This window comes from Mytilus californianus, unplaced genomic scaffold (assembly GCF_021869535.1).
Source record: "Mytilus californianus isolate M0D057914Y unplaced genomic scaffold, xbMytCali1.0.p SCAF_14, whole genome shotgun sequence".
Taxonomy (NCBI): Eukaryota; Metazoa; Mollusca; class Bivalvia; order Mytilida; family Mytilidae; genus Mytilus; species Mytilus californianus.
The window spans coordinates 25,544,917-25,562,950 of NW_026262626.1; the positions used below are offsets into that span (position 1 = coordinate 25,544,917).

Consider the following 18,034-nt stretch of genomic DNA (forward strand, 5'->3'; position numbering starts at 1 on the left):
TGCTTGTTTTTGGCCCTTTTTTGGCCCCTAATTCCTACATGTTTGGGGCAATTAACCCCTAACTCAATCCCAGCCTTCCCTTTGTTATATGGAACCTTGTGGTACAATGTCAGAGAGATCCATACACTTACACACAAGTTATTGTCTGGAAACTAGAAAAATGCTTGTTTTTGGCCCTTAATTCCTAAACTGTTGGCCCCATAACCCCTAAAATGAATCCCAACCTTCTACTTGTGGTATTAAACATTGTGGTACAATTTCAGAGCAATCGAAATACTTATACACAAGTTATTATCCTGAAACTAGAAAAATGCTTGTTTTGGGCCCCTAATTCCTAAACGGTTGGGACCATCATCCCCAAAATCAATCCCAACCTTCCTTTTGTGGTATTGAACCTTCTTAAAAAATTTCATAGAGATCCATTCACTTAAACTAAAGTTATTGTCCGGTGTCTTCGGACAACGACGCAGACGACGACGACATCATACCATTATACGATCCCAAAAAATTTTTTGCGGTCGTATAATAAATGATTTTTAGCAGACAATGGTATTTTTTTATTTTAATTAGGAAGGCCATATATTTGCTCAAATTGTAGCAACTCTGCTTCATGCCATTCAAAGTAAAATATTTATTAGAAATGACCTACCAATGAAAAAAAAAACAAAGCTGTAGTAATAATTTCTTGATCATTTCACACTTGCAGCATGTTCAAATATTCTATATTAAGTCATACCTCATATCTGGTGAAAAATCTGGCTGACAAGCATAACCTGCTACCTGTAAAGACACATGACATAATTTATTAATAAGCTTTTGACACTGATATGTTTCACCTGTATGTATTGATTGATTGGTATTTAACATTACTTTCAGGACTACTATGCTATTTCATGGCACTCAGTTTTTATTGGTAGAGGAACCTTCCGTAGGAACACTGACAATCCTAGTCAATTAAGATTGGAGTTGAGCGCACCTGCCACATGTGGGATTCGAACTCACAACATCAGTGTTGACAGGCTAGTGATACAGTAGTTCGACTACCTATACCACTCGGTCACCGAGGCCCCCAAATGTATGTAGTTGTGATATTAAAATGCAAATGTTGAAATTGAAATGGCATTACTGTAATATGTAAACTATGCAAATCATTCACAGCCAATTAACCATGACTGAAGATGTAGGCCCAAATAATCTCTGTGGAAATGAGATATGCCAATGCTAATACAACTTGCATACCAAAATACCACTGTCTTTTTATAAGTTGTTCCCCTTAAACTGACATAATCACAAACATTAACCATTACTGTGAGGACAAGCCAGATAATGAGATCTGCCAATGCAAATTAACAAATGACTTTTTTATTTTCATTAATTTAAATTGCATTCAAGAATTTTTTTTTTTAATCCAAACATAAATACATGTTATACCAATTTTTGTTTGCTGCATTTTGAAACAAGATGTTTGGTAGAGTAACTGTTATATTAAAAGTCAAATAAATTCAAAAATGTAAAATCTTTTTTGTTGTATTGTTATAGTCATACAAATCAAAACAAACATGTAAATGTTATAAATTAGTTTGCAACAAATACATACCATATGACCAGTAAAAAGTTTCTTTCTCATATATTTAAATCTGTTCAGTACATTAAATATACAGATCTTATTGTCCATAGATTGGCATGCTAACCATTTTCCTATAAAAATAAGTCAATGAAAATAATTAATTTATGCAAGTTGTTTTTGGAAGTGAAAATAGATCCCAAATCTGTAACAAAAACAGGCATTTAAAAATTCCACCAATCTCTTGTCTAAAATCTTTTATTCATGTTCCGCTGTTGTTTTGGTTTAAAGGTAAGCTGTTGTGTTGGTTACTAGTAAGCTGTTGTATTGGTTAATAGTAAGCTGTTGTATTGTAGTAAGCTGTTGTGTAGGTTATAGGCAGGTTATATCAGTACCACTTCAAAAAGCACTAGAAATTCTAAAGACTTTTGATTCATTTTCATTTTACAAATTTCCTACAGCAAGTAAGCAACAAGAATTCAAAAAACCTAACTGGGACTTTTGGTTTATTGCTTGATCTACATTCAGAGAGCTAAATCATCACTGATTTTTATACGCCCGTCAAATTTTTGACGGGACATATTATGGTATACAAATGTCCGGCGTCCGTCTGTCTGTCCGTCTGTCTGTCCGGCGTAAACATGTTGCACCGTAACTTGAGAATGACTTATCCAAATTTCATGAAACTTAACATAGTTGTTTCTTATGATGGTCAAACGATCTGTATACTTTTTGGTGAAAATAAGATTAAAACTTTTTGAGTTACGGGACTTAGTAACTAAAACAGGTGTGTGTTTTTTTCACATGTCGCGCCTTATCTCAAAAACAATTTTTGATTATTGCTTAAAACTTTACACACTTCTTAGTTATATTAATCTTAAGATCTGTATACTTTTTGGTGATGATTCAAAATTTTATTTTAGAGATATTGAGTATTTTGTTAAAAAAGGGGGAGGGGTTTTTCACATGTCGCGCCGTATCTCGAAACAGTTTATGATTATTGCTTAAAACTTTACACACTTCTTAGTAATATTAACCTTAAGATATGTATACTTTTTGGTGATGATTCAAAATTTTATTTTTGAGTTGTTGAGTATTTTGTAAAAAAAGGGGGAGGGGTTTTTCACATGTTGCGCCGTATCTCAAAAACGATTTATGATTATTGCTTAAAATTTTACACACTTCTAAGTTATATTAATCTAAAGATCTGTATACTTTTTGGTTTTGATTCAAAATTTTATTTTTGAGATATTGATTTATTTTTTTTTTAAAGGGGGGGTTTTCACATGTCGCGCCGTATCTCAAAAACGATTTATGATTATTGCTTAAAATTTTACACACTTCTTAGTTATATTAATCTAAAGATCTGTATACTTTTTGGTTTTGATTCAAAATTTTATTTTAGAGATATTGAGTATTTTGTAAAAAAAAAAGGGGGTTTTCGCATGTCACGCTGTATGTCAGAAACTATTTATGCTTATTGCATAAAAATTCACACACAAGACGACGGGCGTATCATGCGCTCATGGCGGAGCTGTTTATTTTACCATATCCTATAATTTTTGTGTGCATTTATTATTGTGATTGTTATTCAATGGACAAAAATGTGTGATTAATCATTGTGATTTCAAGAAATGCTGCATACAAATGCTGCTATCTTAATTATAAATGTGGGGTCGCTATAATAATAAAAGAACAGAAAGAACAGAGTTCTAATGTCCCCTGTGTTGCACAAATTAGTGTGTCCAAGGGAAATAACTTTAAAAACTTTTTCTTTGGTTTTTTCAAAACTTTTTCTTAATATATATTACAGAAATGAAGACTTGAGAAAGCTTACTATGCAGTTTTCAATAAAATATTTTCAAGGGCAAGAATTGTACACATGAGAGCACTTACAATGCAACTTTCTATATAACTAAAATTGTAAGGGACATAACTCTTTTTAATAAATGGGGAATGTGTCTATGGGACACAAATGATGCCCCCGCTTGCATATAAGTTATAACGTTATAATGGGACATCACTCAAGAACTGTAACAGTGATGCTACCCAAATTTGTACTTGACCTGAGTTTTGTGGTAATAAGCATTGTGTATATGTTTCATAACATTTAGTTAAGGCAAACTTTAGTTAGAGAACGGAAACGAAAAATTCAGCAATTTTTCCATTTGTAAAGGGGGCATAATTCTAGAACTGTAAAAGTGACGCCTCCAAAATTTGAACTCGACCTGTGTTCTGTGGTAATTAGCATTGTGCATACGTTTCATAACATTTGGTTCAGGCAAACTAAAGTTAGAGAACAGAAACCAAAAATTCAGCAATTTTTCCACTTGTAAAAGGGCATAACTCTAGAACGGTAAAAGTGAAACCACCAAAATTCAAACTTGATCTGTGTTTTGTGGTAATAGCATTGTGTATAAGTTTCATAACATTTGTTTGAGGCAAACTAAAGTTAGAGCACAGAAACCAATTTTGGGACGTACGTGACGTACATACGTACTGTACGAACGGACGGACGGACAAGGGTAAAACTTAATGCCCCCTCCGCTACGGCGGGGGCATAAAAATAATTTATCAGCACTGATTTTCAAACTTGTCCAAGAGTTTGCTGATATAAACCTATGGTATAAAGTTTTATTAAATCTGGCAAGAATTGTAAACATGAAAGCGCTAACAAGACCGGATGAACAGACAAACTGATGAACAGCCTGTATTTCTATGTCCCCCAACATAATGCTTTGTGGAGACATTTAATAAATTTGATGCATCTGAAGCACTTTTTTCTGATTGACCTTCATTAGGAACTCTCACTCTAAAAATTGTGAGAGCAATGGATGTATAAATACCTGCATGCTTAAATGTCTAAATAGGACCTAAAATGAATGAGTTAAAAAACATCTTATGCTTGAAATATTATGAACTACTAAATGGTATCAAAGCAATTTTACATAAAATAGATGCCTTATTTTTGAAGGAAATAGGAATAACTATTTTTTTTCCATCTTACCATTTGGTGACAATTTAATTGCAGGCATAGAATGCATAGAAGGATCAGCAATGTATTTAAAATCCACAGGAATTCCCCTGGAATAAAAAAAGTTAGTTCAAATGTACATATTTCAATATAAATTAAATTTGTGATGATTAATTCTTGTTGCACACATTTATTGAATATCAGAATTCATTTTTTCCTAAACAAAACTACGATGATGGACTGCTGTCGAATATAACATGCATATTAGGACGTACTAGCCCAAAAAAAGGCTGATATAGATTTTTAAAGTGCTAGTTCACATGCATGGCAATTGTCTGTAGGAAGATATTTCAAACTTATCTGACACACATTCTGATTGTAAGCCGACCACTCTTTGTTCTTACTCATAAATGCTGCTTGCTTTGCAGATAAGCAACTAACACTTAATTTCAAGATGTATGTTACCATTTAGAAGTCTTGATATAATTTATGTTACTGATTTGCTCTCTTTTTGATATATTTCCATATCCTTTTTTCATAGTTTCTTGTCATTTTTATCAAATTTAAGAAATATTTTCACATAAATAATGTAATCGCTTAAATATAAGCTGTTTTCAGACAAAATATACACCTTTGCTATTAACAGAAGAAAACTATTTTCACATACCATTCCCATATTCTCATACTTTTGTCGTCAGATGTTGACACAAATCTTCTGTTCTGATCTACAAATTCTAAAGCATTTACTGCACCTAAATGTCTGTCGTATTCCTGAACTATTTCACCTGACCTTATATCCCACTAAAAATCAATAAATACATATTTGACATTGGCAATATTAAAATAATCTTTAAGAAAAATATAATAATCAATTAATTTGAAAATGTAACAAGAATACATTGATGTGCTAAGCATACCAAATTCAGTATTCAAAGTCCTGGAATCAAGGAATATATGTCTGACAGATCCAAAAGTGCACAAATATTACAACTCATCACAGTCAAGCTGCTGACCATATATAAAATCATTCTGTTCTGTAGTATTGTGAGAATTGTGTGACTAAAGTTAAAGATGGGTCTAAAAGTAGATGTGTATGTGATGTTGCATATGGACGGACATCAGCATGCAGCTTTAAAAAATTTCTGCGCAAAAATAAGCAAATTTTTCAAAATGTGTAGTGGATTTTATAATTATATGTGGATTAACTTATTTTCATGCATTTTGTGAGGTCAAGATGAACAATGCATTATTGTCATAAACAATTTGAAATTTCTAAAGGCCTGTTTGCAGAATTGTCAAAACGACCAAATTAAGTATCTACGAACAAAAATTTGTACTCGAACAACAAAAAGTAGTAACAGATGGACAAGGTGAGTGCAATAAAGCCCCAACTTCTACTCCTATTTATTAATTTATGTTGTTTATAGAGGAAAAAAGAACTTACACAGATAATTTTCTTGTCTGAAGTACCAGCCACAAACAAATGTTGTTTATCTTCATCTGGATTGAACCTTATACAATAAGGCACTTTCTTACTGGTAAATCTTGCCTTACACTCCCCTGTAAATGCAGTAACCCATTAATAGTATATATATCATCATGATCATACCCTATCATCATTTTTGTAAATCCACAATAAAGGAAAGATTTGGTAGACCTGCTATCAATTTCATGTCCTTTAAAATAAATGAATTGAATTATAATGTACAGCTGTTAAGATTCCAACCTTATTGATTAATTGATTATTGCTTGCTTAATGCCCATCTCCAATTATTTCATGCATATTCAAGATGATAAATGATATCGAGGACAAGAACATGATGTGGTATCAATGTGTATCCAGTTTAGTACTAGAATGTCTGAGATGATGTGACAGACCTTTAATGCAGTAGTTTTACAAGGTCACCTGTCAAATGAAGACACGTTACCCTGCCTGAACATCATTTTGCTTCTGTGAGCTATAAACAAATTTTCCTCTTATTTGAAAATTTCACATGCTCAGTGGAGCTTTAACATACCTTTATATCAATATTATCTACTCCTGAGGAGCATCACCAAGGTGTACTTTCTTATGCCTTTTAAAGTGCCTATTGTTGTTCAGGCTCATTTTACAGGTGAAAGCATCATTGTGTTAATTTAAATTTTTTTGTTCGTCTTTGCAGTTTCAATATTTAATTCAAATTTAAAATTGGTCTTTGACTTTTACATTGATTAATTGTTGCATGCTTAACCTCAAATGGAAATTATTTCATGCTAACTTTTACATGTTTTATATAAAAATAAGAAGATGTGGTATGGTTGTAATGAGACAACTCTCCACCAGAGACCAAATGACATAGAAGTTAAAAATTATAGGTCACCGTACGGCCTTCAACAATGAGCATAACCCATACATTTGTTTATTTCAAGTCTCATTTCTTTATATTTCTTTTATGAATTATCAGTTCTTTCTTTCCTAAAGGATTTATTATTGATACCTATTTTTTTTATAAATATTGTGTGCTTTGCTTGATTCTCAACTTTTATATATTGCCAAAATATCATTTGAGAACTGTGACTCATATAATATGATACTTCAACGATCTAAACACTGACTTTTAAATATCTAAAAAGCCCAATAATTTCAGATATAATCTCGAGCCCAAAGCATACTTGCATTTGACTAATACTTCACAATACCATACCTGTTTCAGTATCCCAAAGTTTACAGAATCTGTCATAAGCACAGCTAAGGAATTCTGTACCTGAGTTATTAAAACATGCATCACGAACAGCCTGTTTATGTCCGCTGTAAGTTCTGACTAGTCTACGATCATTATATACTTCCCAAATCTGAAAAATGTTAATATTAAGACTAGATAATTTGTGAATGATTTCAACAGTAAGGACCAAATATCTAACATAAACATATCTTTACTTGTAGTTGCTCATAACTTTTTCGTTTAATCTTTTGTGGGCATTTGTCTCATTGGCAAACATACCAAATCTCCCTATTTGCAGTTTTTGTGCATTCAAAACAGAAAATCTCTTATACAATAAAATGAAGGACTGAAATGCCAACCTCTTTTGTTGTGATCAGTAAACAAAAATTTTGAGCTGTATATGGTGATTTTGACTATTTATTAGAATAAAATTTGCTATGAAAAAATGAAAATTTTGAGCTGTATATGGTGATTTTGACTATTTATTATACATGAACTGTTAAGAATAAAACAAGAGTTATCTCCACTTAAAAAAATCCAAAGCCACATGAACATACTGCTACTTGATATTTTATTTCATTAAAAATTTTAATTTTTACATGATAGTTCAATGGAGAAATGCGTCAAATGAATGTTCTAAGGGAATACTTCCAAACTGGGAATTTGTAAAAAATCTAAACAACTGAACATGTCTATTGGGAACTAATTTTTATGAGTAACCATGGTAACTTCACATAAGTAAATGTGCTCTAATACATTTACATTATTTATACTTGAGATTGTATTTAGAACTATGAAGTTAAGTTTGACTGTTGGCCAGGTCTGTAATAAATATCAGTGTTAGCCTTTTTACTTATAAAATAGATGTGTAGAATATTCCTGCAATAGTTATTACCAAACAAATTAAGAGACTAATTATAAAAGGATAACTAGAAACCCTGTTTGACAAGTTTGTTTCTATATTTAGAACAGCTAATAAAGAATTCATGGTTCACCGAACATACAAGCAAATTGAACTTTCATGAGCGGTTACACATCTGAATACTATGGATTCATTATAATTCGAAGAGCGCCATTTTGTTTGGTGTGGATTTCAAGGGTATAGGTGAATATTGAAATTATATAAAGCTTTTATCAAAATACAAATTTCCTATGAACTTGTATGCTGTGTGTGCTAAAACCACAAAATCAAGTACTTTTTTGAATCCACAAAAATACAACTTTTCATCCATCCATGCAAAAAAAACGAATCCACAGCAGTTCAGCAGTAAAGGTATTATTACAGTAAAATCACTTACCTTTAATTTTGAATCCATACCACATGATAAAATTAAATGACCAGATCTGGGGAACCATTTTATGGTAGCTACACCCTTTGTATGCCCTGTCCAGGTGTGGATTAATTTCTTTGGCAAAAAACATTTTTCTGGTGGTTCGTCTGATTTTAGATTTATACCAACGTCCTGTGGTGGACATAAGAATGATCTCCCTTGGTAGTCGTAGGCATCTTTAACTATAAATAAAAATAATACAAAAAGATTAAGCCTAAAATTTATCTAAATTTAGAATAATACAATTTTGTATTCCAAAAGTTTATATTTCGTGGAGAGTTATTTTTATTGGTACCAAACCTGTTTTTTTTTACTGCCAAAGATTACATGCTGTTTGCTTTGCAAACGCTGTCATTTTATGGAATTTTTTTAATTGTTTCAAGGAGTTTCTATTGCCAAAGCTAATGTTATGTGTAGTGTTCTTTTTGTAAATTTATTTTCATTAATAATTTCTATTATTTTTAAGCAGTGTTTTTTTCGCCAAATATTTTATCTAATTTGTACAGCCATCATATTTTATGAATTATTTTTTTTTTATCAAATTCAATCATTTTAAAGATTTACACAACCAATGTTATGTATTTTAAAGTTTGTACTACCAACGAAATTGTTTTGATTAGTTTTTAATGTCATATTAGATGTTTGTGTGGGTGTGGGAGGTTTCTTGCCAATTTATTTTGTGGAGTTTGAATTGTTAAAGTGCCAATAAGTTCCTTTTGTAAGCGTTTGAACAGCCATTGGTTATATCAACTTATATTTTGTTTAATGCTTTCTTTACCACAGGTTTATAAAACAGTTTTGAAGCTTATAGAGTCAATACTTTCTTTCAAGTTATCTTTTTATATTTTTCTTACATGTCTATAGCAGCTTTTTGTTGTGTCAGGCTTGTTTTATTGTCAGCAAATTCAGCATTATTGTATTTATTCATATAATATTTAACATCAACGAGAATTGTGTAAATTGTTGTTCTGTTACACAATAAATATAAAAAACAAGTAAAAACATGAATATAGAAAAAATTGTGAATTGATAACAGTATTTTGGAATTTTTAGAATGATTTTGTTTGTTCTGTTTTTAGGCCTTTAAGGTTTTACAATATTATTTAAAATATCCATATGTAAAAAAAGTACTATGCATGCTTAAATATTGTAATAGTAATGTGCTGTCTAAGCTGTCAATTTTTATTCAAAAGGTAGAAAAGATGCTTGTCTAATTTAAAACTGTAATAAACAAAGACTTATTTCTGAAGATGTATAATTCAACAATGTATATTATTATACCTCAGTATGTTTTTTCTATATAAAAAATAATGAAATAGTTGTGCTATTTCATTCCACAGACTATTTGCTAGTCAATAGTTTCAAAGACTATTACCCCGGTTAATAGTTTCATAATCATCTTTCCCGTACTTTTTCATGCTTATTTTTCATTGGACAATAATGATGTCATTGACTATTTTGCTTGGCAACGTCAAACTCTAATATTGTAAACGGTATAATTTGTTTGTGTCGATTGTAATTTCACTTACAAGAAGCAATTATAAAAGAGAGAAAATCTTTGCGCGCATTTTTTAAAGATCTAAAATATAGTACCTTATTCATAATATGGGTTCGGTCGTCGTATTCTAAAAGCGAATTTGCGTTTGGTGTACTTTAGCTTAAATTTATCATATGCACAGAAAATTTAACACAAGTATTTCTAGTCTTGATTGCAATTAATGAAATATTTACAAATACAAGAAGAACTATAAAAAAACGTATAGTTCATCTTGTGCATGTCAAGTTATGTGACATTTTTTTCTTTTCTTTCATATGATATATGTACACTTTTAGAAAATTAGTTAATTTGGTATATAAAAACACTTAATGACTGTGTTGTTCAGTATAATAAAACACCTAATGACTGGTTGTGTGGGTAATAGCAAGTTTGTAGTCCCTTCGCATACCAACTATTGCTCTCGGCTTTGCCTCGAGCAATAGTTGGTATCTCAGGGACAACAAACTTGCTATTACCCTCACACCCAGTCAATAGGTGTATACTGTTTGTATTATGAACTATGTTGTAATTAATATTGTGTATAATATGCTCCTGTTAAGCAGTCTTCTGCGGCTGAGTTTTCTTTAATAAACTATGAAACTATGAACAATTTGGCTTTCCAAATTTTTAATCATGAGTGTACCAATGAAAGTTGTTCCAGAAACATTGTGTTGTGTACACAAACACCATAATAATGTATTTTTTATTCTGTAGAAATAAGTATATATACCATGAAGAGTTGTCTTCTCCTCAGACGGTTTTTCTTCAGTCTGTTTTCCTGTTTTACTTCTCTTTGCGAGTATTTCATCAAGTTCCTTCTTTTCTTCCTATAAATAAATGTCAATAAAATTTTAATATTGGTCCAATGGCTTACAAACAAAAAACATGAATGAAAAAAATTATAAATATAATACTACAATTATATTTATGTTACATATATATTCAAATATATTTTCACAACTCCCTATCCTCAGTCTAAGTGACATTTTTTTTAAATGGAGCCCAATTTGTAGTTATTCTAATTTTGTTTCAGGATTAAAAATTCATTGTAATTTATGTAAATAATTAATGTTATCAGATATATTTTCAATAAATAAAAATCTGTTCTTCAAAAAGAAAGGGTTTTAAGCAAACTAATTTAAAGTGAATTATTAATAAGCATAACTATATATAGACATGTTTGGCCATGCTTCAGGAGCCTGTCATTCAGTGGTTGTCTTTGGTTCATGTCTGTCATATTTGTTTTTTTTTGTTAATTGTTTTGTTATAAGTTAGGCCGTTAGTTTTCTCAATTGAAATGTTTCATATTTTTCACGTCGGGGTCTTTTATAGCCGACTATACAATCAGGGTTTTCTCATTGTTGAAGGCCGTATGGTTGCCTGTAATTGCTTACATCCACTTTATTTGAACAAATGGTGGATTGTTGTCTCATTGGCAATCATACCTCATCTTCTTATTTTTATATTTATGTTTCAAAATTAAGTCAACAATTTAATCATGTCGGATTTACTTTTGAAACATTTGTCCCATAATATTTGTTAGGGTCTCTAAAAGATCAATGAAATTCCTAACCTTTCTTCGGCAAAAATTTTTTTTTAGAAGCCATTCCTTCAGGCCAAGTGAGCTAAAAATAGTCACATATTATATATGTTTTGTTTGTACCTCATTTGGTTTCATTACAGTTTTCTCATCCACAAACTTGCCCCATGGACCCAAATACCCCTCTATGTCTGAAGAATCATCATTTCTCTGCCTCTTTCTCTTGTCCTCAGGCCTCTTTTGCGTCAGTTCAAAAACTGTTTTACCTATCAAATATAAAGACATACAATGTACAGTTTAGTTACAAATAACATCTTTCACTTCTTGTGTTAATAAGACAGACATAAAAAATTCGGGCACCACTGTACAAGTTCAAGTTCATATTGTAAGCTTTTATTCAAATTTCAACTACCTAGCTTAAGAAATTATGGTGATTCTAATTATACTTTTAAAATTGTGAAAATGAACTATTATTTTAAGCGGATGTTAAATTGCCAAAATTTAAGAAAACATACAAAGTTCCAGTATTCTCTGTCTTTTGGAAGCTGAGATTATCCTGAACATTATGTACATGCATATGTACAAATTTAAAAAACTTTGATGGTCTCTGTTCATTCATAACATTTTTTCTTAACTTAGGACAATTTAGAGATCAACATATGTTGATTGTTGAGGACTGCATGTTTAACTCTAAATGTCTTCAATTTTTTGGTCTCATCTGGTTGCTGTTACATTTGTGTATATCTCAAATCTTGTGATATTCATTGCAAATCATTATCTGCACAATTTTGTTTCTTATCAGTAATGTATTTCACTTTATATAATTTTCTGTACAAATCACCTCAGCCTATTCCCATTTTCTAAAGGTTAGAATCTTACGCTATTAAATGACAAATGGCAATTATCTATAATTATAATAAAAAAGTTTGTCAACTAGTTGCAAAAGTACAAAGTTTTAACCAGTCTACCATGGTCTAACTCTTCCCCCCAAAAACTAAATGCCATGAAATACAAAAATGTACGAGAATTCATGAAACAAACAATGGGTTGTTTGTTGCTGTTTGTCTTTGTCTGTATATCTTGTTAATTGGTGGTTGATGTGGTCTGTTGTACTATTCAGTATTACTGGTGATTCCTGTTAGCCTTTTTATGTTTAATCAATAAAATCAAAAGGCTTATTTTGATATATAAAGAGATCATCAAGTTTGAGATATGCAATGAAGAGGAATCCACGGTAATACACGAGATTTACTACTTGTCATTTTATATGTTTTTTCTGATAGCTCTCAATTTTATAAAATTGATGGATAATTCTAATGCCATCCTGAATTTTTATTTAACATTTGTAGATGTTTAGTTGTAATTGTATGCCTCTTTAACACATTTCTTTCTGCAAGTAATGCACCAAGACACCTGTTTACCTTCATATGCTGGTGGCAAGGTACATTTCACTTATTATTCCTTTTTTTACTGAACATATTGTAACAATTCAATGCGATCTTTCATGTAGGATGCTTCTGAAAATAGCAGAAATTGAATAAGATTTTTATTGAAGTACAAATAAAGTAGATACATCCCATATTACTTCAATCCTACCTTTGTTGTCATCTGATTTAGAAGAATCCCCAACCAGTTTTGGTTCTGCTATGACATTATCTACAGATGGATCAATGGCATATCCTGCAAAATAATATAAAGCTTTTAAGTTACCATGGACAAATTTTTAAAGAAAGGACATAAACCACTGACAAGTTCCTTGTCCTTTTTCTTTTATCTATAATCAAGGCTCTGTGCTCTAATTAAAAAAAAATTAGCCATGGGAGGAAATTATGAAATTCAAAGTTGTTTCCATCGTTGGAAAAGAGTACAAGTTTTTCTTCCATTTTAAATGTCACAGGGGGAAACAGCTTGAAATGTATAGTCTAATAGTCGTAAGATCAAAAATAAATCTCTGATGCAGCAGACGTAATACCCTGATGTGCTTTTGTCTGCATGCATAAGCAAATATTTGAATGTTACCTTACCATAACTAGTGAATGTCTTTCTCTGGTTATCAAACTGAAAGTCACTGATATGGGCAGGCTCTGCAAATCCTGACATCATGTTCCTAGGGGCCAACATCTGTTGTGTTTTAAAGGGATTATTGGGACCAATCTGAAAAAAAGAACAATTTAAAAAAAATACAATACTCTGAGATTTCTTATTCAAAGTAAAAGAGTGGTCTATGTAGTGATTGAATGCAACTTTGACCTTAGACAATTTGGTTGTTCTGTTTTATAATACATCCTTTCCATTTTTATTTTCCTAACCAAACTTTTGCCCTCTGGAGTACATGATGAAGGTAATCATTTCAGATTGATACACCAATATGTTGACTGTCAAATGTAGGAATAAAAGGAGATGTAGGGAACCTGTCAATGAGACAACAAACAAACAACACAATAACACCAGAAAATAGATTGATTGTTGGTTGCTTAACATCCATTGGCAACTATTTCATGCATGTTCAGGACGACAGAAAATAGACATCATGAGATCAACTGAATGTAAATTCAGAAATAAGTGTGTGAATTTATTAGGGGATTTTTGAAAAATAGACAAAAATGTGAGATTAATTTATCTTGGTGTGAAGAAAAGGACAAATTAATAGACACTCAGTTTTGGTATAGGCCAGGCAAATCTACCATAGATGCCATATTTGTTCTCCACATTGTTATATCACATGTTATTCAACAAAAATTATACTGCGCATTTGTGGACTTTCGTAAGGTGTTTGATAAACTCAGAGGAAGAATCCTTACATACAAATTATTACCAAATGGAGTAAGCGCTAAATTTGTAGCTATGGTGAAATATAAATATTAGTCTGTGCAACTTCATGTTAAATCTGGAGGTTTGCTGTCCAATTCTTTTGAAAATCTGCTCGGTGTGAAACAAGGAGAACTGTTATCTCCTCTGTTATTTTTATTTTTCATAAATGATATAGTCAATGATTTATCTATTGATACAACTGATGATGTCACTGCAAACAAGTATTTCAGGGCCTAATCTATGATTTTTGAGAGGGAGAAGTGACTTCTCCTCCCATGAGAGAGTTGGGAGAAGTGGTCAATTTCTTGGAGAAGTGAAATTCCATTACCGTTTCGTTTGCATAGTGTTTTCGTGCACATCATTCAGGGACACATGTTTTATTTATAAAAAATAAAAATTTTACTTGCAGTGTTGTATATGATTATAATATTGTATAAAATGTATGAATTGAAAATTCTTAATAAAAAGGTTTAGACAATGTAGTTGTTATTTATTCATTCAACCTTTTGTGCTGTCAATTTGAAATTTATTTTGTTGCTTGCCTAGTAATATTATAATGCATTAATCCCATGTGCATCTGCTTGAATTTTCAATAGTCCAGAAAAATATGATTCCCAGTTTATGTGATGACTTTTTAATGACTGGGCAATTTAATGTTTATCTTTTGTAAAATATTGACTGTCTAGGACATCATGTCAGTTGTAACTTGAGAATCTCGTGAAAGATTGTAAGCCTATATATAAATAAAAATATTTATCAATCACATTTTAATCAATAGATACAGAGCTAATTTTTATCATTTTGTTACAAAAAATATCTCCCTCATTAACAAATTGGTCGTGAAAAACCCACTGCTGATCACAAGCTGGCCATGTGTTGTACGTTATATTACTCTTTGCAACCAACTTATCCATTAGCTGTCTTTCTACCTTTTATATTTCAATTTTTAATCAAAGAATATAAAAAATCTGCCATTCACTCCCACCCTTAACCTACCGAATAGTAAAATAGATTGTCAGAAACAGATAAATAAAAAGAAAACAAAATCAGCTGAGCGATTACGCAACATCCTCAGATGAAAATCATTGTAAAGTGATAACTCAAACAGACGCTCTGTTTCTCGTTTCAATAGTTTTGAATGTTAAATCCATGGATGTTCAAAGTCGGCGTTGTATTTATTTCATTTAAACGTCGACAGTATTAGTCCTGGGTCGTTTCGAAAATTTCAATTTTCCTTGTCGGTCGCCATATTTGTTTGGTTTTGTTAACCTGTGAGACTTGCAAAAATTCAAGTTGTCTTCCTTTTACCGATTTTGATAGCGATTTGACTTCGCCATGCAGTCAGTCGGACGGTGAGTGTTAGCGATTTTCTAAATTCCTTGGCGATTTAAATCGTCAATTCCCCGTCAAGATTATGGCCTGTATTTGATATACCTCATTTATTTGCAGACGATACGGTTTTGTTTGGAAAATCACCTGATATTTTACAACACACATGCAACAGTTACTTAATAAATTGTCAACATATTGTATAATATGGAATATTGAAGTAAACACTGACAAAACCAAAGTGATTGTATTTAGAAATGGCTGGCAGCAGGTTAAGAATATTTTTTTCTATGACAACAACGAACTTCAAATAGTTGATTTATATGTTTACCTCGGAATATCTGAATATTGTTGCATTCTAATGGCAAATTTCTACAAACAGAGAAACGTCTGGCTCAGCAAGGATCCAAAGCCTTATCATCACTAATGAATACTCTTAAAAATGTTTACATATCAACTGATCAATGTTGTATTTTATTTGACAGTATGGTTGGTTCCATTCATAGTTATGCATCAGAAATATGGAGCTTTTGTCGTGCTTGGGATATTGAATTAATTTATAACCGTTTTTATAGATTTTTTGTAAAGGTTGGTAAAAAAGGTACCTATCATTTTTCTGTGTGGTGAACTTCAGCATTTGCCTATCTACATTTCAAGGAGTATTAGAATTTATAAATATTGGTTATATTGAAAAAAAACATGTGTTGATTGCGATGATTACATGCCTCTATATAAAGATGTTAATAATGGTAAAACAAATTGGGTTTCTTGTGTACAGGATTTATTATCAAATCTTGGCCTAAACTTTGTTTGGATTTCACAGGATTTAACTAATGTAGTTTTTGATACTGTTAAAGATCGTATTACTGATCAATTTTTACAAGAGTGGTCAGCATCTTTATATGATTGTGAAAACTTTGTATGTATAGAAGAATCAAGACAGATTTTTGTCTTGAAAATTATTTTAATTTCTTTTGTGATGTTCGATTACTTAAAAAACAACGTAGTGGGACACTTCAATCAAATATTGAATTTGGTAGATATACCAATATTCCAAAAGAATCACGATTATGTCTTTGCTGTAACATGAACGTTGTTGAAGACGAATATCATTTTGTTTTAGTTTGTCCTGTTTACAGACCCGTAAGGTCACATTATTTACCAAACTACAACTGTTCATTCATTGCCAAATATTTATAAACTAGATCAACTGTTAAAAGCTGCCATTAAATCTCTGACATGTATATGCTTTTTGCAAATAAACTCTCGCAAATGCTGTATTCAGATTTTTGGGAAATCTGCACACAGATATGTGTACCAAGAACCATAACTCTGCACAAAATTATCAGACCGAAACAAAAATTTGAACTTGATCTGTAACTTGTTATGATAAAACTATATACCAATTATCAATCAATATCTTCAAGCATGATGAAAAAAAAGTGTGGAAAACACTCTAACATTAGATATGATTAATAGTTCTCTAAAATTAGATATGATATAATACAATGTATATTTATTTTCAAGTTATAATCAAATTTAATTAATAGTTCCAAATATTTTTTCTTTCATTTGTCACAAACTAATATAGATTTGTAACTTATCTATAAAATGTCAACAACTTTTATCTATACATAATGTAATGTAATGAAATATATACCTTAATAAAAATAGATTATTATCCTTCACTTCATAACTTTTTTTTATGTATATAGCATTCAGAAAATTAGTTTATACAAAATAAAAAACACTTCAAACAATTAACCAAAGAATGTCTTTCAAAAAATGAGTTATCTCTCACTGTACAGAAATATGGTTTAACATACACAATGTAGTACTCTAACATTAGATATGGACCATGATAACTCTGGACTAAATCATGAGACCAGAACAAAATTCGAACTTGATCTATAACTTGTCATGACAAAAATATATACCAAATATCAAATCATTATCTTCAAGAACGAAGAAAAAACGTGTGGAAAGCTGATTTGCCGGACTGACGGACGGACAGACGGACGGATGGAGTGCAAACTTAAAGTCCCCTTTGACTTCGTCGATAGGGGGCTAAAAAAGCCTTGCAATAATGTCTGAATTTACAGTACTGTCTTCAATAACAGAAAGTGTCTGCATCAAACATTGTCAAATGTGACAAAATGTCAAGCTATAAATCACTGAGCATTGAAATAAGTTGCAAATAACTTCAACAGAGACTCCCAAAGATTGGTCTTAAACACAACATTCTT

At 31.1% G+C, this 18,034-nt stretch overlaps 1 protein-coding gene across 1 annotated transcript in view; it reads right to left on the reverse strand.

Moving 5' to 3' along the window:
• The window catches only part of LOC127724588 (pre-mRNA-processing factor 17-like), a 33,349-nt gene that overhangs the window by 1,484 nt on the left and 13,831 nt on the right, over nt 1–18,034 (reverse strand). Inside the window, exons 3-13 of the mRNA XM_052231606.1 lie at nt 13,673–13,802; nt 13,245–13,328; nt 11,772–11,914; nt 10,839–10,935; nt 8,539–8,753; nt 7,223–7,370; nt 5,983–6,098; nt 5,206–5,339; nt 4,572–4,648; nt 1,598–1,698; nt 737–780 (exon numbers count right to left, since the gene is read on the reverse strand). Coding sequence (XP_052087566.1) covers nt 737–780; nt 1,598–1,698; nt 4,572–4,648; nt 5,206–5,339; nt 5,983–6,098; nt 7,223–7,370; nt 8,539–8,753; nt 10,839–10,935; nt 11,772–11,914; nt 13,245–13,328; nt 13,673–13,802 — 1,289 coding nt within the window. The remainder of the gene's footprint in view (nt 1–736; nt 781–1,597; nt 1,699–4,571; nt 4,649–5,205; nt 5,340–5,982; nt 6,099–7,222; nt 7,371–8,538; nt 8,754–10,838; nt 10,936–11,771; nt 11,915–13,244; nt 13,329–13,672; nt 13,803–18,034) is intronic.